At 43.3% G+C, this 22,911-nt stretch overlaps 1 protein-coding gene across 3 annotated transcripts; it reads right to left on the bottom strand.

Annotated features, from left to right (window-relative positions):
- Nucleotides 1–26: 26 nt before the first annotated feature.
- Nucleotides 27–22,911, bottom strand: ide (insulin-degrading enzyme). 3 transcript variants are annotated; one of them, XM_029520547.1, is made up of 25 exons: nucleotides 22,780–22,911; nucleotides 21,357–21,541; nucleotides 20,777–20,984; nucleotides 19,321–19,490; nucleotides 18,431–18,553; nucleotides 17,382–17,494; nucleotides 17,038–17,200; nucleotides 16,838–16,930; nucleotides 16,638–16,729; nucleotides 16,317–16,397; nucleotides 15,753–15,856; nucleotides 14,130–14,232; nucleotides 13,871–13,993; nucleotides 13,602–13,684; nucleotides 12,790–12,934; nucleotides 10,012–10,122; nucleotides 9,738–9,858; nucleotides 8,722–8,813; nucleotides 8,010–8,121; nucleotides 5,775–5,942; nucleotides 5,023–5,295; nucleotides 4,329–4,390; nucleotides 2,782–2,854; nucleotides 2,623–2,690; nucleotides 1,710–1,805 (listed from the first exon to the last, which is right to left on the bottom strand). In XM_029520547.1, the coding sequence occupies exons 1-25, from the start codon at nucleotides 22,863–22,865 to the stop codon at nucleotides 1,710–1,712; spliced, it is 3,048 nt and encodes a 1,015-aa protein (XP_029376407.1). In that variant the 5' UTR covers nucleotides 22,866–22,911. The 3 variants fall into 3 exon arrangements, with proteins under 3 accessions (XP_029376408.1, XP_029376407.1, XP_029376409.1); XM_029520549.1 differs by lacking the exon at nucleotides 12,790–12,934 and adding an exon at nucleotides 11,886–12,030; XM_029520548.1 differs by lacking the exon at nucleotides 22,780–22,911 and having other exon boundaries at nucleotides 27–1,805.

Genomic DNA, 22,911 nt, shown 5'->3' with positions numbered 1-22,911 from the left:
CAAACAGCCACTTCCATTCAAGTGTTTATTAATTAGAAACACAGGAGACAATAAGGAGAAAAAAAAAACTCAAACATCAGCACTCATCAATCCAACCAGCCAATCACAGCCCTGCGTCGCCAGAGACGTCCAGAAAGTTCAAAAGAAAGAAAAGCTGAATCTCTAAATGTAAACGGTTCGCCACAAACCCGACCACATTGACAGTGCGAGGCCTCGCCTCGGCCTGATGCTGCTGCTGCTGGTTGTCTTTGGGTCCTACGGGGGTGGGGGGAGGGGGGGTCTTCATAAATAAAATGGATTTGAGTTAATGTAGTAAAATGCTGGAAACACTGAAGAAGCATTCGATGCAGCAGATTCCTCCACTTTCTAACCTGAAGCTGCAGATGAAATCAGAGGGAGGGACCGGTGAACTCGGCCTGAGAGCAGGTGGGGGGGAGGGGGGGGTAAATACGAACTGGCATCTGGTTTACAACTGGTTAGCACCTGAGAGCAGGTCACCGGAGCCTGGGGGGGGGGGGGACGCTGGGCCACGTCTGGCTCTGCCGCACACTGTTCACTGTCTACGTCACTGCAGTTATTGCTTTGAGAGAAAAGTGCATATATTCAAAAAGAAATCCAGATTTTTTTTTTCCCTGGTGAGCTGCGTTTTTCTGTTTTTTAAAAATCTGCTGCAGGAGCCAGTGCACAGTCCAACAATGTGTGTGTCTGTGTGTGGCGTGGGGGGGGGGGGTCTGTGGGTCAGAGGTGTTTTAAACCTTCCAGGATTCTGCTCCGGATCAGTCCGGAGCAGCTCAGTGCAACCAGATACAAAGTAATTGACGCCCCCCCCCCCCTTCCTGGAAAGGCACAAGCTGCAGGACGTCTCACTCAGTTTCCCCAGGAAGGAGAAATAAAACTTAAAATGTCTCTGCAGCCGTTAAAGTCTCACAAAAAGAACCGAAAAGGATCTGATGTCTACAGACGGATAAAAATGTTTTGTGTTTTAATCATTCGCCAATAAAACCAGCATGGAGGTTCCCCTGAGATGTCCGAGTCACACACAACTACTGTAAAACACACTAAAACATTAAAACTTGCTCCACAGCCTCAACGATTTAAAAAGAGCTCCTCGAAGGGTCCCAACATTTTACCAGTTTACAAGCAAAAAAAAATAAAATAAAATAAAAAATAATCTGAAAAGCAGCGAGATTAAAACTGTAATCATAAGGCAGGTATTCTTCAAAATGCATAAACTTGAATAAAAAGGTTCCATCTTAATAAAACGAGGAGGCGTTCAGGGACCATCACGACAAGCCGGCTGAAATAAAAACGCTCCTGATGTGAAGCTTCCTTTAAAGGGATCTGACCCTCGTCTTCCGTCTGTCTTCTTCTACAGCAGCCGACACAGTGTTGTGTTGTGTTGTGTTGTGTGTGTGAGTCTCGTGTTGGAGACTTGAACATGAGGTGAGTCCAGCGTGACCTCTAACCTTAAACCACAGCTACGTCGACGACCACGGCTAAACGTTGTGATTGAAATACAAGCAGCCTCTAGTGGCTCCAGCCTGCCGCACGCACGCACGCACACACACACAATTCACATGCACTCACGCTCACGCAGGCTCATTCAGACTCAGTCTTCTTGTTTGGGGGGGGCGGGGGGGGGGGGGGGTCGGCCAGGCCCCCCTCTGTGTGGCGGTGGCGGTGGCGGCGGCGGCTGCGTGACGATGCGCTCACAGCTTGGCTGCCATGAAGTTGATGTGAGGTTTGACGAGCGGGAAAAGAGGCAGACTCCTCTTGAACTCCGTCATGTCCTGGACCAATGAGGGCTGAGAGGACAGAAGAGACACGCCCAGGTTTCATTCAGATACATGCTGTTACCGTGGTAACGGCTTTAGAACCACAAGTTGTTCATTCGCTACAGCTGCTGAGGACTTTTCCTCCCCCCTGTCCTCCCATTCCTCCCCCCATTCTCCCCCCCCTGTCCTCCCCTCCATCCTCCCTCCATCCATTCCTCCATCCACCCCCATCCTCCCATTCCTCCCCCAATTCTCCCCCCCGTCCTCCCCTCCATCCTCCCCTCCATCCTCCCTCCATCCACCCCCCTGTCCACCCCCGTTCTCCCATTCCTCCCCCCCGTCCTCCCCTCCATTCTCCATCCTCCCCCCTGTCCTCCCCCCGTCCTCCCATCCACCCTCATTCTCCCCCCTGTCCTCCCCTCTGTCCTTCCATTCCTCCCCCTGCTCTCCCCCCATCCTTCCATTCCTCCCCCTGCTCTCCCCCGTCCTTCCATTCCTCCCCCTGCTCTCCCCCGTCCTTCCATTCCTCCCCCTGCTCTCCCCCCATCCTTCCATTCCTCCCCCTGCTCTCCCCCGTCCTTCCATTCCTCCCCCTGCTCTCCCCCGTCCTTCCATTCCTCCCGTCTTCCCCCCTGTCCTCCCTCCAGGACTTTCAGGGCTGAAAACCAGCTGGATCCCAGTGAGGCGGCTTCTTTTTTTTTTTTTTTTTTTTTTTTTTTAAACATAAAAATAGTCCCGATGGGGGCCGAGTGAAAATGAACTGTGTGTGTTTGTAAAAATAACAACATTCAACCAGCATGCAGCCAAAATAAAATAAAACACAAAACTGAAATGGAGGTGACTCTACCTGAGGCAGGGAGGGGGCGGGGGCCAAGTTGACATCGTTCTGTGCTGGAAACTCCCCCACAACTGGACCTGGTGAACGACCACACAGACACACACAGGTTAGCCTGATTTGGGGCGGGGGGGGTTGTGTTGTGTTGTGTTGCTGCTCTCAGATACTCACAGGAGTCCATCTCTCTGGACAGGACGTGCACGGACACCTTGTGTCTCTTCGGCGCGTCGACCATCAGCCGCTCCTGATGGAGACAGAGGATGATGTCATCATGAGTTTAACTGATCATTGATAATCCAGCTCCCATTGAAAGTGATAGAACGGAGTTCTTCTATATTTTTGTCTTTGAACTGCTCTTTCTGCTCGTTAAATTTCAGTTTTGTGGAGGGGGGGGTGAGTCATCAGTGTGGTGGGCCTGTTTGGAGCAGGGCGGCCATGATTTTCTCCCTGACAGTCCCGTGGAGACTCAGCTCCAGTCGGGCATCGTCTGTCTGTGGATGGAGGATTATATGAGACTGAAGATTTGGCTCATTTGCAGCCAGACCGAGTCGACTGCAGCCACCAAAGATGGGTAAAAAAAATCATCTCAGCCGATATGACATTAGAAATGCATTAGGTTGATTCTACGTGGGTGCCGTAATCGTCTCCGCTGGGCTCAGATAATACAGATTCTTCGGGCTGCCGTGCCCCCCCCCCCCCATTATGGCAGCTGATATGCTGTGAGCACTAGATAGCTTGTGTGTGTGCGGTTGATCAGGTAAAACATTTACACACACCAGCCTTTACATTATGACCCCCGCCCCCGTTCTGGAGCTTTCAATCGGATCAGAGAGTCTTCATCTGCAGATTTTTGTGCTGCTGTGATGAATTAGAAATGTTCTCATTATATTTGAACTGCAGCTTTGAAGAAAACAGAAAAACACAGACGACTCGGCAGAAACCAAATTTTTGTGGTTTGTTTGTTTTTGTCAGTTGTTGGATGGAAAACAGAGCTTCGGTCAGCACGGACTGATCCGTCCATCGAAGTCAGGAATTTATCAAACAAAAGTCACATCAACTGGTTCACAGATTAAATTTGGGGTGAAACGCCTCAAACCAAAATGGTGCTAATTTTATGGCGACAGAACTGAAAAGTCGTCTTTGTGTGTTCGTCGATGATTGATGGGCCTTTGAAATACTTAACGATCCCTCTGTGTCATCAAATGTTGGGTTAATACTGTAATGTGTGTAGCTGCCTCCTAAGGACCCTTCTGTTGTCAATACACCATTAACCAAAGCCACAAAGTACCACAACTCAAGTCAAAACCAGCATCATAATTTAAGGCCGTTCACGTCGGGCCGTGGCGGTTCGTGGAGTAATTTGCCCCCGGGGAGTCGTTTAATCCTGTCGGTTGTAAAATGGGTTTTCCTTATTAAATAAAGTTCGGATATTGTCTGAGTTATCCTCTCTAAATTTGAGCCTATCAATAAACTGGAGAGATTGTGGGGGGGGGGGGGGCAAAGGGCTGCTCATTCATTTCCCCCTTGACAGTACTTCCTGCCCCTCCAGGGAGTCGAACTGGAGACCTTTCAGTTCTCAGTTGTAACACTCATTACAACATACGAGATCAGGATATACGACCGTCCTCGTTTAAAAAGAGGTCAAACTAAACTTGTTGGATATTATTTTTTATATAGAAGTAGAATAGAATGGGGGGGCATCACATGACTCTACTCACTCTGTAGAACTGCATGATGTTTTCTTTTGTCAGAGTCTTCAGATACGCCACCTCAATGTTATCTGCAACACAGCAGAGAAAGCAGAAGCATTAACACTGAAGTCAGATAGAACTAATCAGACAATAAGGAGGTTTTTGTTTTTTAAAGTGATTCAGAACAGATTAAATAAACATTTTAAAGAGAAGGGGCCGAATCAACCAAAGTAAAACAGTGAACTGACAGCAGCTTGATGTCAGACTGCCCATGAGGCTCTGACTCATGCTCCATGCTGCCCTTGGCGTCGAGCGTTAGCCGCCCTCGCCCTCCTGACTCTCATCTCTCCCTGCTAGTATCAGTAATCAGCACCACGCCCTTGGCAGACTGTCAGTGTTGCCATCACTCAGGGCTTTAGGCAGATTACCAGAGAATCAGGCCCATTACGATCCATTATGGCACTCAGGAGAGCGCTGCAACAAAGAGGTGTGCTTCGGCTGCAGATTATTTCAGGCTATAATCGATCCTAATTTGTGCAGCTCTAAGCAACATCCCTCTCACCTCTGGGACTGACCAAAATATTGATAACTCCCAAGAACTTCAATTTGACTTTGTATGTAACTGAATCTCTTCATAATGGCTGGAAGACCTAGAAGTACATCCGGTGAGAAACAGAAACATAAGAGCTAGCGGTGCCGTGTTCTGCTCGGGGGGCCTCACCTCTGTCAAAATTATACTGCTGAGAAATGATCTCCCCCCAGTATTTGGCGCACTCAGCAGACAGCTTCTTGGGCTTGTCCAGGCGGCGGATGGCGAGCGCCTGGATGTGTTTCTGGAAGGCTTCCTCGCTCATCTCCTCCACGGCCTTCTCCATGGTGCAGAGGAACGCCTCCACGCGGCTCTCCAGGTAGTGGGGCGCCTTCTCTGACTGCATGATGAAGCGCAGCCCTTGAACGCCGTTGGCCCGCCGCGGCCCGCTGAACACGATGTAGCCTGGAGGACGGCGAGGAGATAAGTTAAGATCTCGACAGTAAGATGCACAAGGTGCCCGGAAGCCATTTTGGCTGTAAAGTTTTCATTCCAAAGTCGTGATCATGAGCCTTAAATAAAAAGTATTTTACAAGGAGGATTTAGGGACATGAGCTCCTTACTTCATTTAACTTGATATTAATTTGGCACCATTATTACAGAGGCCCATTAAGGGCTGAGCAGACGTCACTGGTTTGAGTCTCAGCCTCTTTCTTTCGTGTCCTTAAAGTTTCCATTTCCTGTCTCTCTGTAATATTCTGTCAGATAAAGCCAGAAAAATGCCCCAAAACTTCCAAATCCATTCATTGCCAAAAAGAGCATTCTTTATGGATCAGTATCAAATGACTGACTGCAGATTAAAGCGACAGCAGTCTCTGACTATAAATAAACATCAGGTTTTGTTCTGTATCTGCACTGCGCTCAGCCTCGTGTTGTGGACTCACCCAGCTGCTCTTTGGTTCTCAGCGTGTTGAAACAGGGCTCGGAGATGATCTGACAGAACAGCTCCAGCAGCATGTTGTCATGGGTGGTCTGCATGTCTGTCTGGTAGTAGATCTCGATGCCACAGTTGTTGTGCACCTCGTTCCTCTGCTGGTAAACGTACCAGCCACCTGAAGGGAACAGAGGACTCGCTTTACTCTGCGTTAAAAATCTCACACCGCAGCAGAACTGGGCCGAGCCGGGTGACCCGTCATTTTAACGTGAATGCTAACAGTGTTGTCTCCAACACTGAATATTTAAATCATGAGCCAAATATATTTTGGTTTAAAATACAGATATTAGTCTTTTTACTTACAAATCAGTGGTAATATAATATATATATAATATAATATATATAAAATATAATAAAGACAGAATAAAAGTCTTTTTTTAAATGGATAAAACATGAACAGTTTGTTCCATTTCAGAATCTGGATCCTGTCAAACAGGACTGAGCTGCACACAGCATGTGATATCGTGACTGGGCAAAAACAAGCTCAAGTGATTTCAGCTTGAGTCCGTCTCATGAACCCAAAATCCAGAGTGATCCCTGAACTGAAATGAATTTCAGCAGCTTAGCCGTACACCTCTATGCAATCCGTTCCTGTGTGCATAATCGGGTCTGTCAAAAATGTAATCAATTCTGTAGAAGGTAAGTGAAGTGAAGCAGCCAAGCCTGAGCACTTAGCTTGAGGCGCAGATTGAGTGTAATACGGTGAAGCGCAGGAGTTCACTCAGAGGACAGCAGTGACACTCTCCAGAAAGGCGGAGAGCTGCTCAGGGCCAACGCCGTGCTTTTTTTTTTTTGCTGAGTGGTTCCAAATTTGTTTCCTCTAGCTTTTTAGTGTATTTGAAATCAGCTTTCAGGAGAGCCATCCATTTTAGGACGGAGGTTGAGGGGGGAGGGGGGGACAGCCTCCCTTTGTGCTTAGTTTTGGCTTGTTTGAGTCCAGTGTGATCAAACTCTCTTTGAATGGCAGAGAAGTTTATTAAAAAAAAAAAAAGGGGGGGGGGGGGGGGGGGGGGTAATGCAGGAAGCTCTAAGCAAATGCTGACTGAGCGCTCCACACTCAGGAAATGTCATTTCCACAGATCTCACAATCTCCCCAACGTTCTTCTCAACGTGTCAAAACTTTTCCTGAACTTTACACAGCAAACATAAAAGAGAACAGATGAAGGCTTTGGATAAACAAAGCACTGATGTCAAGTGTGAAGAAGTTAACCTTCGTTTTGACAGCAGGTCAGGTCACCCAGATCTGAAATGAATACTTAGTGCTTATAGTGTTTAAATTAAAGTGATATGTAACCAAACAAGAGCCTTTTGCCACCAAAATTAGCAGATGCTAGTGGAGTTTGTCTTTCTGCTCACTAACTCATTTTCGAGAGGCGGTGTCCTCACGTCCACACCGACATTGTTGGTTAGAGGGTGAGATGTCTCTAACTCATCATGTTGCTCATTTCCAGTGGATCCGATCAGATCAGCCCAAACTGGTACCGACTTTAACAGGAGGCTAAAAACCTTTGCCCTTTCATTGAATGACTTATAATTTAGTAGGTTTCTTCTGTTTGTCCTGATATTAAAAACGCTGTCCGTCAGTTTAGTTCAAGTGCTGCTTCAGCAGAGATTAATGTCAACTTTCTGCTCTCAAGCTTCCAGCTCTGAGAGTCATAATGCATTTCCTGGACAGACTGTCGGCCAGTCAGCCATTTCATAAGCCAATTTCACGTCCACATCCTTCATGTCCTCCTGTTGAGCTCCTGCTCTATGTCCGACTGGCAGTCTGGAGCCGGGCCTGGAAAATCCCTGAGTGACAAACAGGAAGTCTCCAGGTGGCCCTGCAGCGCTCTGCTCTCCCTCTGTATGCCGCTCGGTTTTTCCTAATGTAATAAAAGGGCAGGTGCCTGCTTTCACCCTCCGGCCGCTGATGGGTGTGTGTGCTTTTCGCCCAGTGACGTGCGTTTCCACTCGATGACTGCTGTGTTCCCCTGGGGGCAACGAGGGATGTTGAATTTAATCAAGCCTTTAAAAACCCAAGTCGACATCAGTGATGACGAGGGCAGGAGCTCTGGATAGAGGACCCTTTTGCGTTAGCAGTTGCCGTGGAGACAGGCATGACTGGCAGACGATGGTTAAGTGTCCTTAACTCATTAACTGGTGTGTGTGTGTGTGTGTGTGTGTGTGTGTACACAGGGCCTACCATCTGGAACCTGCACCTCTCTGTAGCGAATCAGTTGGCTCGGGAGGAGAGGCTTGGTGTGAGCGTGCTCAATAAGCGTGTCCTCGACCATTTGCATCATGCCAAGAGCAGACTGGGGGGTCACACAGGGAGGGGCAAGAGAACACTTTAGTCCAAACCAACATTTAGCTCAGATATTCAACTAAAACAGGTCAGGATCACAGTGTGCAATGCAGTTTGTCAATCACACAGCAGCCACGTCTGAATGCTTTATCCTTTTCATGTGGAAAACATTTGATGAGCTAACACATCAAGTGAAAAGTAGATTTTTTCCCCCATTGACTTCAATACAATCTGTGCCCGGCCCCCCCGATGGTCATTAGATACATCGTTATTGGCCTTACTTTACAGACTCACGTCAGAGTCCTGGTCCATTTTGACTTCAATGTTTATAAAATGAACTCTGTGTTTTAATGACAAAGCGGGGCATGCGTCGGGGCGTGGCTACCTTGTAACTGACAGGCTGCACGACACACATGGACACCTGCCTGCAAATCAGGAGTACAGAGCACGTCGGCTGCACCTTGTCCAATCCAAGATGGCCGACCTTCAATTTGCAAACTCCAGTTCACCAAACAATGGATGATGTCACACTTTGTTGTCACTTCGTTACAACCATCTCAACTGTCCTTAACTGACAGTAAAAAAAAAAAAGACATGACGGAAAACAAACCTCCTTAGTGATGTTGCCATGGAGAAGGGCTTCAATATGTAACCGTGACAATAGCTGAGGTATGAAGGCCTTGAGGCGTGGGAGAGTTACATCTGGAATACAGATCACAGACAACAGACTTCAGTTAAAGAGCAATTTCCCAAAACAGAGTCGTTGGAAACAGAAAAACTGCTGAGTTCAGCCACTTCACTGCTTCAGTATTCCCATCACCGACAACGCAAAGGTGGTCAACATGTCACATCGTCATTCAAACCTGGTAACACACACTCAAACATTCAGTTACACATTCACACAAAAAGTGTGTCTCTGTGCAGACTGGCCAATCTGAATTCAAGCTGCGTCTGACCCAGATTCAAGGATGCTACAACAGGGACGCACACCCAGACCGATCTATATAAATGATTGTTTGTCCATACCAGCAACGAGAGAGAGATACAAATAAATACACACACAGACACAGAAGAGATGGAAAGATGCTTCACACGCCAGACCAGGAGAGTAAGGACACTGTTAGGGGAACAACCTGTGGTAATTGGAGGCTGAGGTGACGGGGTTATGGGCCTCGACCCTGAAGGTTAATTGGGTCTCGTGTGAATCCAGGGACGGTTTGTGTATGCTCTGTGGTAAAAATATAAGAATCTGCCCTTCAAGTTGCAGACAGGAGCTGCAGAGAGGAAAGACTGCAGCTAGGGAGGCATCTGCTGGAAAACAGCATCAGCATTCAAATGAGGGCAACTAAAGAGAAGACAAGAGCTCGGAGAAGAGGAGGGAAAGAGTGGCCCAACTTTAGGACTCACCGGGAAGTCAAACCGATATCTAACTACCTTTCAGCTAATAAACTCATTCTGTTAACTATCTTTATATGTCGAGCTTTGTGTGCTCAGTTCCAGCCTGAAGAGGGAAATGAATACAAACTCAGTTTGGCCTACAACAGAAAAGGAGCAAATAAGCACAAGAGCTGGAACTTAGAGGCAGACGTAGAGGGAGAAAGAGAGAGCTTAAGAGCAGCCTCTCACCATCCAGGGCCTCTCTGAGCTCATCTTTGGTCCAAGCAACCTCGGTCATTAGCAGACGGAGGTAGTACATGGCGTGCTGGTGAGGCTGCTCGGCTCTGAAGTTATTCAATGACCTCATGTACTGCAGAGAGACAGAGTAGTAGTTAGAGTAAGTTAGAGTGTCCAAACTATTCAAGTTAACTACTGTAGTTTCTCAGTGTTGTTGTGTTGTAAGGAAAAACAATACAGAAAGAAAATGAAGTGAATTGATAACGGCGTTGCAGCTGGGGCTCACCGCTTCCTTGATGATGTCGAAGCGCTTCTCGTCTATCTCAAACGTGGCCATTTTTTCAATGATTTTCTTCAGCAGGATGTGTTGTTTGTCACTGTAACCTTTAACAGACAGCTGCAGCAGACAGGTGACAGAGGACAGATGGTGCATGATAAAGAAAACACAGTGAGATAACAGAAAATGCTGTGGCTTCATTTATTATACATTTTAAAACTTCACGTTCAGAATTTGTGCTTCAGTACTGAAATAGCTGGCTGACCAAAATGATTGCCAAGAAAATCTCATCACTCCTCAGCTCAAGACGTCAGGAAATATAACAAATTATACAACAGCTCCTTTTTATTGGCCGAAACAATTTTTTAGAGGAAGATATAAAAATTTGCAATCACTTTTTATTTTCTATTAAATGATAATGAGCGTGGGCACAGACAGGACTACGTTTGGATCTCTTCCATGTAATCATCTCTAACTCCACAACCCTGTTTGACATGCAATCTCTCAGGAGGACAGGACAGCACTAAGTGGTTGATGCCAAGTTTTTTTTTTTATTCTAATGTGTATTTTAAAATGGAAGGAAAGAGTCAAAAAGTTATTAAAATCCTCCACTGTGCAATGTCATCCACACCTTATGGTCTGTCATGACTCAGCAAACCCTGCAGCTACATGGCTGCACTCTCAGACTCCTATTCCTCGCCTCTCCCTTTCGCTAAGTCCCTGTGGTGACACCTGTTAAAAGTAATCTCTCCTAACATCATTAACCTTGACAAAAGGCCAGCCGGCCACACCAGTACTGCTGACTCAAATCAATTACACACAGCTACACAGATAGCGTGTGGAATAGCAGTCTGAAAGGACACAGCACAAAACAAGACTTTACACGTGAGTGGTGGCTAATGAATGTAGGTTATTCAGTCACATGACAGAGGGCACAGGTAGTGTTAGTGTAGGAGTTAGAAAGCTGGAAGAACAGGACAAAAACACCGCCACTGTAAACCAGTCACTAATTCCTGGGCCGTTAACACACACACACACACACACCACTGCAGAGCTCAAACTGCTGTATTCATAAATTGTGTTAGACAAAAAGATGTCTAATTGAATACATCAATTTTACAACTCCTGAATAGAGATTAACTTTCACTGTCCTTCCTTCACTTTCATCTGCAGAAATGCGGCCATAAATATGTCAGAGGATCTGCATAGTTTGTCTTTGTTCCCTGTGTCTGGAAACAGGGACGATTTAAAGACTACCTGCATGTCACTGATACAATAAAGGTGAGACAGTGACAGCAAAAATTTTTATTAATTATTCAGAGTAGATAAAAGTGTGCCATCCAGTTTTTCGCCCCCATCTCCTTTCTGCTGCATGTTCACAGACTAATTCGAACTGATTCCCCTCCAATATTTATTCAGGGTAATATATTCAGTCACACGCCCTTGACCAAGCCTGACATGGTTCAGTGAACTGCAAGTCTGCAGAAAGTTTGAAAGCTGGCATTTTATTGCCATGAGGGTGGAGGGGCATAACTGAAATGCTATCACATTAATTCATCTGAAACTTGACTCAAAGTAATTATAAATAATTGGCTTAAAAAAAAAAAAAGAAGAAGAAGAAGAAATTCCTTCAGGAAAATGTCAATAAAAAGGAGCTGATGACATTTTCAGAAGTCTGTGTTAAGCCTTGCTGTAGTTAAGATATCAAGGTGGTGTTTGCAGGGAACTCAGTAACAAGCTGAGTTCAGAAAATCCCTCAGGTTAGACAAGCGACACACAGCACTTCACATAATCAGTGTAGGAGCCATTTCCACCGTCAAACCCTCAGAGCAGCTCTCCACTGGCACCCCCACTTCCCTCCAGAATTCAAACAGCTTACTTACGAGGATGGCATTCATCCCTGAGGCTACGCCATACACCAGCCCGGCCAGGCGGGCTGCATATGTATACTCTTTTAAATCATCCTTCAGTAATCTGAGCAACAAGTAGGTCATGTTGCAGTGCAGGGGATCTGCATATAGGTAGCGACTAATGGAAGAAGGGGGAAAAAAGAACAAACAAACAAACAAAACCAATGACATGTTTGTCTGGGATGAAGATTTAAAAAAAAAAACAAAAACAAAAAAAACAATGAAAGTACGAAGAATGATGAGAGTATGTATATGCAGCCTTGTGACCATCTCACCGTCCAGCAGGACTGGCAGAAACTATTCTACAGATCAAGCTACAACTGATTTCACATCAACGACAAATTCACTGTCACTGGTTGTACGCCGCTTCACATCAAATGCGAGCTGCAGGTGTGCCGTTAAAACCTAATGCATCTAAGAGACATAACAAGGGTTCAGAACCGGAGAACGCGAGGAAATTAAGGCCGCCTCGTTGTCATGAGGGTTTGTCTAAGATGAGTGTACAAAGAGGGAATAATGAAGAGCAAGATGCAGACAGAACAGAGGCTGGACTGGGACCTGCTTGGTCTGGTTCAGGCTTTGCAAATAATATATGCATATTTTTTCAGATGGATAGGTGGAATTTACCACAAAGGAGGAATCTTCAAAATGTAATCTTAATAATACAGACAAACTTTTTTTTCTCATTAATTTTGTTCTTATGTGTGATAAAACCCTCCAATCTGAAATAAAAAATGAAACCTGTGGACCCAGGCCTGGCTGAGCCACAGAGGCCCAGTCTGAGGATGGTGCAGGGAAAGGGGGGAGGGGGGCGTAAGGTCTGGGATGTGGCGTGTGGGCAATGGGGAGGTTTTGTTTTTGTTTTTTGAATACTTACATACATCCCATAGACGGTATTTTGGAGGTCATAGTTCAAGCCAGCTAGCTCGGCTGCATATGCATACTCGTTGAGGGAGTCCTTGAGGAGCTCCAGATATAAATATGCCATGTTACAATGCAATGGGTCCACATACGCAAACGGGCTGTAGAGGAAATGGCAGCAGTCAAACAAAGCACAGAAATAAAGTACACTGGTTTTGCTTTCCATACTTTCCCACGATAGATACAACATTTCATCAGAATGTTTGGCTTTAAATATTTTACTAATTATTAGAGGCATGGTGTTAGTTATTCAGGACACCAATCTAATAACAGTATAATTGAGCAATCAGATCTAATTATAGACCAACCCAGAAGCATTTAGTGTGTTAATGGTTGACTGCTATGTCAAGGTAACACAAACCATTGTGGTTGTATCTTGGGTGTAGTTTTGGCTAACACTGGTAGAAACCCCCTTAGTTGGAGTCTCTGTCTAAAGTTCAAATGTTCTAACAAAACTATAAAAAAAGGGAGAAGCTGCAAGTTTTGGATTCATTCAAAAATAAAAATCTCTTGCTCTTGCCTAAATAAGTGTAACAGAGTGACTGCAGTTTGGACGAGAGCTTCACTGCTGCTTTCCTGTTCCCCTCTGAAAAGCCTCAATCTTTTCTCCTCTTCTGTTTAAAATGCTCCTGAATAATTTAGTATAGTGTAATATGTATGATTTGGCACTGCATTTATAATTTCACTGCGTTATTGAGAAATTATATGTGGGGCCTAAAGTTCAGAGGATCAAATGAAATTCAAAGCATCAAAGTTGCATTCACACACCTGAAGAACTCAAAGTTCAGACAAGCCTTGGGCAGGAAGAACTTGTCATCCTGTTTGAACCACACCTTGCTCATGGCAGTGTCCTGGAGGAAACAAACACCAGACAGGCCATTCTCATTTTCACATTAATTAAAAGTTAATTATGTGAAGAGATAACACAATGGCAACAGGAAAACTGCACATTTTATGTCTCAATCACATGACAATAATACTTTGCCATATGAAAACATAATGTCTCACTATATGCAGTGACAATAATTTACATTCACCTTGATTAAAGTGGGGACTGATGGAGGGTCTTTCTCCAGAGGGTAAATCTCAAAGTTGGTGGGGATGAACTCATTTTTCATTGGTAATTTGAATTTGCCATTCAGGTCTGCGTTTGCCCATGTCTGAAAGACAGAGGAACACAATCAGTTTGTCTTATGGAATTGGAAACTGGAGACAGAGACTCCCCCGCAAAGCAGAAACACAGACGCCCAGTACTGTGTCTGATTGGATCACAGCGCAATGACTGCAGTTCATTACCTCAATGACATCTGCAGATATGGCTTCCTGTTTATACTGTGTGCCATACCATTCTTCTGTCTTGTCCGTTTGGCCTTCAAATGACTTTGATACCACTGCAACTCTGGACACAGAAGAAAGAGAACCAGATCACATCTCTGACAGCTACTGTCTGTCTGTAACCACAACAACATATAAGATGTAAAAGTTTTTCTGTCAGTGCTCTTTTTGGATCATTTTTAAGGTGCATGTGAAACCGAGCATTAGACATTTGGTTGGGTAGTCTACAGGTCAGAGAACAGTTAAAATGTCACGATTTCCACACCGACAGAGATCAGAGTGTGAAAATGGCAATCTGGTTTGCTGAGCGTGGCTAGCACCAGAAACAGACTAAAAAAAACTAAAACACTTAAAAAAGAAAGACAGCAGTTCCCCCAATGACCACTACATTAACATTCCCAAGTTAAAATGACTCTTTTGAGCAGGAAAAATTATGTTTACAACCATCAGTCTCTGTATTCAATTTCCTCCTTCATGAAAACAGTGTGAAGCTCATTTTCTGCCTAACTCACCATTTTTAAAAGTTAGTAGACAGTATATGACAGAACAGAGCGAAGTCGTCTCTGCTTCTGTGTTTTGAAAATGACTGAAATTCTATTATTAGTTACCAACCATGAACAGATATCAGTCTGCTCAGACCCGTTAGCTTAGCTTCTGAATTAGTCAGCAACATAATCAACACTGAGTTAGCCTTTGAGCATCAACTCTGCTAATCGTCTTGGGCCATATTCTTGGCTCCACACATGCCCCACCTCTCTGTCCATTTTTGGATGAGTGGAGGAGAAGGTGGAGTCACACACCGCCAAGATGGCGACAGCAGATCAGCCCACTTTAAATTCTGGACACTTATGGGTGACGTCACACAGATCACGGCGGTCTCTATGAACAGGCAGCTTTTTATGAGGTGTCATCTGTTCCACTTTCCCCTTAAGTTTACACCATCCAGGCTGTCTGCCTGGACAGCAGCCCCACCTGGTGGTGGGTAGGGGTACAACATCTTAAATACTACAGTCCACCAGGATTGCACAGAGCTAAAAATATTTCTTCAATCAAATAAAACCGGTAGTTCCCCAATCTCTGAAACAAACAATGGCTATCATCAACAAATGTGATTATCACTCGTAACTTCTCTCTAAGACACATGAATGAAACTCAATCATGAGGAGAAAGTTCTGGATTCTAAGTGGCAATTGCAACACCAAAAGGTTAAACATCGACTTTGGCAAAAACTGATACTGGCGTGAAAGCCTGGTGGGTCAGCCAGTGAATGGATGCAACCTCCTCCCTTTTGGGCATTAAGAAACAGACTGATCACGCAGCATCCAATAATATGATTTAGTGCTAAGGCTGCACATGGTGAGCTACTGACACAAAGCTGTGCTGCAGCAGAAAACGTATATGCCCACCCTCTATTCCTTTTTCTGGCATGTGACATAACTGCAGGGGTTACAAAATGAAGATAGGAAATGTTGCTCACAATATCCACGTTTCTGTATATAAAACCCTGCTACACTTGAGAACAGACAATTAATGACAATACAGTTTTTAATGCATGTCAGCAGATGCTAATGTTCTCACACTGACCTGACATGTTCTGGTCTCAGCTTATCCAACACCATCTCAATCAGGTCTGGACTGAAGTCCTCCAGAAGGTACTCTGCTGCTAGAACCTCTTCAAGAGGATAGTACTGAAACAGAGAGCAGAAGACTGAGAGCAAAGTATTTATCGAAAAACCTCACAAACCCACCTCTTAAGCTAAAGAGCTCCAAATCTTTATATTACAGTTGATAAAGCTCCTGCTGTATAGAGCTCATATTTATAATTTTAACTGTTGTAAAGACATGATTATTACACTTCACTGTCTATGTATACATGCACATATTGATTTCCTGCCAATTGCGGTTGAAAATAAATAAAGGTCCCATAATTTGCGCTGCAGTCAACATTGAGTACTTGGATCAATGAGCTTTGCTGCAACAATCATAGAAGAATTGTAAATAACTGACTGTGCTACTGGAAAAGCTCTATTCTCTCATTGCAGAGCTGACAGCAGCACCAGACAGCTACATGACGACAGCAGATACAGACGCATTGAGCTGCGTTGTGTCTCCATGGAAACAACCTTTACAGATGGCGAGGGGACCTACATGCAGTAAGCCAGCCACTTTGGAAGTGTAACCACGGGGCCGCTCCTTGTCCTTGAACCTGAAGGCCACTTTGTTTAAATCCTGCAGGAGAAATAAAAGCTGTCAGGTGAAGATTCAACAAATAAAACAATAAAATCCAAATGCAAACGCTGGACAGGAATGCACGTTTTAGTTATGTCACCCCGCCTCATTTGTCATGGCAACACAGCAGATAAGAGAGGAAATCCAATTGACAGGTTTGAATCCCTCTGCTTTTTGATTAGTTTTTTCACTAACATTTAGTAATCAAGTCAGGTCTGTCCTGATGACAACATTATTTACCTTGCACTCCTCAAACACCCACTCCTGAGGCCCCTCAGTGCGCAGTTTTTGGATGTATTGGAACATGTGAAAAATGATGTCCTGAACGTGCACTGCAATGACAAACAAATCACACCTCAATGAATTTCTCTGGCCCACATAAACAATCATGAACACCTGACAAAGACATTTGCAAAAGCTGAACGATGTTTTATTCTCACTGAGGCCCTCTTCAGTCAGGTCCACATTGATTATGAAGAACATGAATCCTTTTGCTCCTTCTTTTTGCCCTCCAACAAGTGTATTCACCCAGCCTAAAATATGGAAAGTTGACTTTTCAATATTTAAATTTTAACAATGAATGAGTTTAACTATGATAAATATATTTGAAATTCTCTTGCAGATTTAGTTTAAGTCTTACCTTTAGATTTGAGCTCAGACAACAAACTTCCAGGTCCTTCATGGCCGATCAGATGCCCCAGATAATGTCCTGGGTTAGACTTGTAGTACTTTTGCAGGTCTGGGATGGGGAAAGTCACATACAGGTTCCTGATGTCTTTGATAGGAACCACTTTGTAGAATTGCTGTGACAGATAAACAAGAGCATTCAAATTAAGCTGTTTAGAAAAGTAATTAATGTGTCTCAAGTGACAGAGGAATTTATTGAGACATTTCATGAAACATCTCATTATATTGTTAGATTAAATTACAGTTCTGACATTAAGTGGGGAAAAAAACAAATGCTGAGTGAAGATAGCGGCTCACTCTGAGGTGCTCTTCTTGGAATGGGTGCTCAGGGAATTCTGGAACCGGCACATTCTTGTTCTCCACTTCTCCAAACAGGTTAACCACCATGGAGGTCAACTCATCTAATGATTCTGTGTGCAACAAAGACAAACAAACATTTTAGCTAAATGACTGCAAGTGCTGTTTACTAGGAACAATTTTATTTACTGTACATCTGTTTCATTTTAGTGTTTCAATTTCTATGTTAGTTTTAGTTTGAAGGAAGTTATAAATAAGGTATAAATAAACAAGTGTGGACGGTGGATCAACACAGCTGCTATAAAGTTTATGTCAAGCCAACTTAATGTGTAAAGCACTCTTGTTATTCATATGTCAATATAATTACATAAAATAAAGTTAAGAAGTATGACTAAATGTAGCTACTGCACTTACTTTCACATTAAAGGAAATAGACAATATGTGGGTTATATGGGTAAAAAGAAAACCCAGTTAAATTGCTGTGACTGGATAAAACAGAAAGATTTTCTTTTTTTTTTTTAATGCATGTGCTGGGATTGTCCACAAAAACTTACACGAACTGAGTACCTTCACAGATCCTCACATCTGTTTCACATTTGATTTTATTAATTTATTTATTTTTTTAAAAGAAGCTCCCAGAAGATCCCAGCAGCTGAGAACCTTTTGGAGTGATTAATCACAGGTCGATGCTCATGTATATACTTCTGTCACAATTCGAGAAGAATCAGCTGTGTTGACATTTCAGCTGATGACGCAATCCACTTTATATTTTATCTTTTAACTGATGTTTTTAATATTCCCTTTTCTGCCTCGCTTTTCTTTAATTCAATTTTATTTATTTATTTTTTTGACTGCATACGCTGTCTAGCATCAGCGCTATATAAACTGCCCTGACAATGCTGTTCAAATGAGAAAACAAGACTTCGGGCCATGTTCATCAAATCTGACATGACTTGCAGTGTTTGTTCCTCTTTATTCTCTGCAGTACCATTTGATCAGAGAAGTTTTTCGCAACATTCAAACATTCCATTTGTAACACGAGGGCTTACCTCTCCCCAGCACACACAGTCCCATGAGGTTAGAGGAGTAATATGTAGAGTGAAATTTCAGGAGCTCTTGACGGATGTCAACCCCTTCTTTGGACGGTCTAGTCTCAAGGGTCAATTTGTTGCCTATAAGAGAGTTAATACCAGCCTGATGAGTGTGAGTCAAGTTTTATTTGGTTCTCCATTACATAATACAATTTTAACGGTTGGTTCATCATCCTTTTTTCTACAATTAAACACTATGATATGATGTGAACTTCTCTTGATAACTTTTTAAAATCAGAGTTTAAAAGGTGATCAGGACAACCTGTGATGTACATGAACATGCTGCTTGCCTGCCATCTGTGAATTACCCCTACTTCAAAAATAACCCAGGCAAACTTGCAGCGCCCAGAGACGTTTTTGAAGCACAGAACAAAGCAATGATCTGGAGAATACTATATTGGTCAGCCTAGAGCTCTTGGCTTTCAGGACTGTCTGATCCTCCTCTATTCTTACCTGGAATTAATGTTATATAATTCAAGACTGCCATTGGGCGGCTATTTTGAGCTTGGAGCTACTCCAAGTTCATGTCACCACCACCTGAATATTCTGTTAAACACAGAGGAAGGCCCACTCACACTGTGAGTGAAGAATTAATCTGAACAGCTATGACAGAAAATCCATACAATGTTACATATTTCCTTATTGCTTTGTAAATTAGGTCACTATTCATAATTAATAATTAGTAAACTGGCAAATAAAAGTAATAAATATCTCTGCACCAAAGCACCTGCCTTCAACAATGCACTGGTTGTATGAATGTCTCCAGATACTCAAATTTAACATAACTGTGAAATTTCAGTATGGATGTTGACCACCAATAAATAATACCAGCACAAGATGAATTGTACCTGTCCCAAATTTACTGAAGGGGTGGTTAGGATTCCCAGTGGCCTTCTCCAACTGAAACAGCCTCCAGGCATCATTCATGAGATTCTTTTCATGCTCCGAGTCCACAGCATTCACCTCCCGGTCCTTACAGCTCTCATCAAACAATGGGCAAAGAAAGAACTGGGCAAACCTGTAAATATTGCAAAATCAGAACTAACTTAACATTAAATAGATCAAATCAATATGTAAAATTCACATTTAAATGTAACATCATTAGAGATTTGTTTGATCCTGTTTGGGGTTACATTAAGCTTCATTTGTGAATAGTAGGGCCATTTGAAAGGAAAATTAAAAAAAAAAAAAGAAAACATGCACCAGTCAGAACCATTTGCATGAGCTATACTCTGAGCAACTGCCATGCAAATAATGGCATGATAAGAACACAGAGTTTTGAATGCTTTTACATTCTTGCCCCGAATGTCCAGATGGGAAGATTATTTAGAATAGCACAAAGGAAGCTGCACTTCTTTCATATCTGGTTGTTTAAATCAATAAACAGCTCTTGTAAACAATTACACCATTATCTTTGTTGTGAAAGGTGAAAGTTTCATGATAGTCTTTGCTGTCATCATCACACCCTCAAAAAGTCAGTTTGAAGCCTTCAATGAAATAGCAATTCTTGGAAGGAATTTTTTTTGTTTGTTATTAAATGTGCAGGTTAACTGACAAAAATCTGACAAAAACACAGTAAATGATCATGATATTAATAATCTGACCACCTTATGGCACATACAATCCTTTCAAAGAGGCAACATCATCAATATTTCAGCGCACTCTGCACCATTCTTTGCCATCACTGAAGTCCAGATGGCCTTCACAAGTCACTGACACTGTGGAACAATTAGCTGCTGCCACAGAAAACAGGTGCTTGCGGGACCATCATTCATTTATTAGCAGGTAAGCTTATCCATATAGGTTAAATTCTGACATGGCCTGGCTTTCCAGTCCAAACCACCACAGCTGATACGTGAGCACAGTCCCCTGCTGTGGACATCAGTCTCCTCCTGTGCTGAGGTTTTCAGCTTGAGTGGGGGTTGGGAACTGTGAGCCGATGGTGACAACAAAAAAAAAAAAAACCTAATGGTTGGTCTTGTAACCAAAAACAAACCCAGGATGACATCAGCAGCTCTCTTGAATCGACACCTGGACTTCAGTGGCAAGAACACTACACTGATAACTACACAACCACTTAGGCAAACAGATGTCATCTAACTTTGTTGGACAAGCACATGTTCACTATATTTCATCTGACACTAATTATTTCCCTCGTAGCTCATTTCAATTTGGCTGATTGCCATGTTTGCAAAAATTATGTTGTGCAGGAGCACAAATATAACAAAAATATGCATATGATGTGCCAAATGTCAAATCACTTTGAGTGCAAGTTATAATCCTATTTAATGAACAGGACTTTACCTATCCAGCGCTCCTTGCAAGTGCTCATGGGACACATCGAAGTAATAGTTGGTATGCTCTCCACTGGTGAAGGCATTGGAGCTTCCTGCATGCTCACTGAGGAACTGGCTGTACTCATTCTCCTTGGGATACTTCTTTGTTCCCAGGAACAGCATGTGTTCACAGAAGTGTGCCAGACCCGAGATATTCCCTGGGTCCGATAATGAACCTGTGAAGTTAAGAAAACATGGCCACAGAAATTCATTCCATCAAAGTGCAGCAGTGTGTTCATTAAGAGTTCTGAGACGGAGCTTTTCTGAGTTTTCCAACTTAGTACACTAGAGAGGAGGAAAAAAAGCAGCTGGTGGGGAAAAATGTATACGTTTGATGGAACGACACTTATTACACACAAAAACTTACACTCAAAGATATTTAAGGAATAATTTTATTCAACGCTGTGAAGCGGTATCTTAATGATATGATTTTACTGATACAGGACACAGTACTGTGAAACTTCTGCTCCGAAAAGCTGGGTCAAAATACAGCAGTAATAACAAAAGCAACACACACACACACAACTACCTGGCAGGACGATGCTTACCTATGTGGACATCTAAAGCAGCTGAGGATTTGTCTGTTGTTGGGTCACTGATGAGCATTGCCTTTAGCCCATTGGTAAATTCCAGGGCCCTGTAAACTCGTTTGTCCTCAGGAGAGCGAGTTATATCACTAACCACCCTTTTCACTGCAGGGTCGGTCATTCTGAGCTGCAAAGATGACACCAGCCTGTAATAGAGACAATCACATGCACATCCCATTGAGAGTAGTTAGTTGCATTTTATATTCTAATGTAACCTGACACGATGGCTGAGGGTTTTTAACACCCACTGAAACTCCAGGATTTATTTTCAGGAGAAACATTTCTGTGAACTTATAAAACCTACGATAGAAAACTTTATGCAAAACTTTAACATTCACTACAAACTTTAAACTTAAAACAAATTATTCAGTTGGCAATTTATTAGGATCCTTCCAATATAACAAATCCTAGCTTCTTTAAGCGCATGTTGGGTTTGTGTTGTTGTGCAGAGGTGGTGATTCATTTCAATAAAACCTGGACATTTACCCTTCCATAAAAAAGGTAGAATTTCTAACAGGAGTAATGACTAAGACAGTTTTAGTTTCGTGCGCATTAGAAGTGCTGTGTGTGAATGTGTGTCCCCATATACTTATTTGCAAACTACATTACGGCCACCGGTAACTAAAGTGTGCAGTGACTTTCAAGAGCCCTTCTTCAGTAGGACATTTATTTAAGACTGGACATCGATGAAATGGAACTGATAACATCACTCTGGGAGCGACCATCTCATTATTGATGCCGTCCACTTTTCCAATATTTATAGGAAAACCAAAACAAACCTTCCTAATGAGAATCAGTTATGAATAGAAAAGACTGAGCCCGTTTAGACCAGTGTGAATGAACACGTTTACTTCTGGACAGAAAGATTATGTGAACCAACTTTGTAAAAACTGTACACCCAAAAACGAATAAAACGAATACACCCCGTTATTTACCTCCGAGTGGTGGATTTGAAAACACAAACGAACTGTTTCTCCAACAGTGTAGCCATAGTTACTGCCTAGCTAAAGAACAAAAATGTATACCACTCACAAATGGGGAAACTCGCGTTAGCTTGCTAACTTAGCATCCTAACACCGGGAGAGTTAACGAGCAACCCGGTGGCAACCAGATTGGTTTGTTTAATTCAGTGCCAATGTTTAATTGTCATCTTTAAGGGATTAAATTACAACCCAGAAACATTACTGCTGCTTCACACACCAACCATGTTAGCTACCACCTTATGTAGCAACAAAGCTAAGGCTTTGAGTTTAGCCGGTCAACAAACCGGCTTTAACGGCCCGAGCGGCTAACGTTCGTCCGGCAGCTAGCTACCGAGCTAATTTGACATTAGTTTGATTATTTTTTAATCAAGTGTTACAACTTTGTCCGGTACAACACTCACCTAAAATCTTTATTAACGCAGAAACCGGTGCCGGTTGCCTGGAGATATCTGGTACGCTGGGCCGTCCGGTGAATGCACTTAAACATACTTTACACCCATGGAAAACAAACCTCGGCTCTTACAGCGCCATCT

Source organism: Echeneis naucrates, chromosome 15 (assembly GCF_900963305.1).
Source record: "Echeneis naucrates chromosome 15, fEcheNa1.1, whole genome shotgun sequence".
NCBI classification, from domain to species: Eukaryota; Metazoa; Chordata; class Actinopteri; order Carangiformes; family Echeneidae; genus Echeneis; species Echeneis naucrates.
This window is presented reverse-complemented; position numbering and strand designations above follow the sequence as displayed.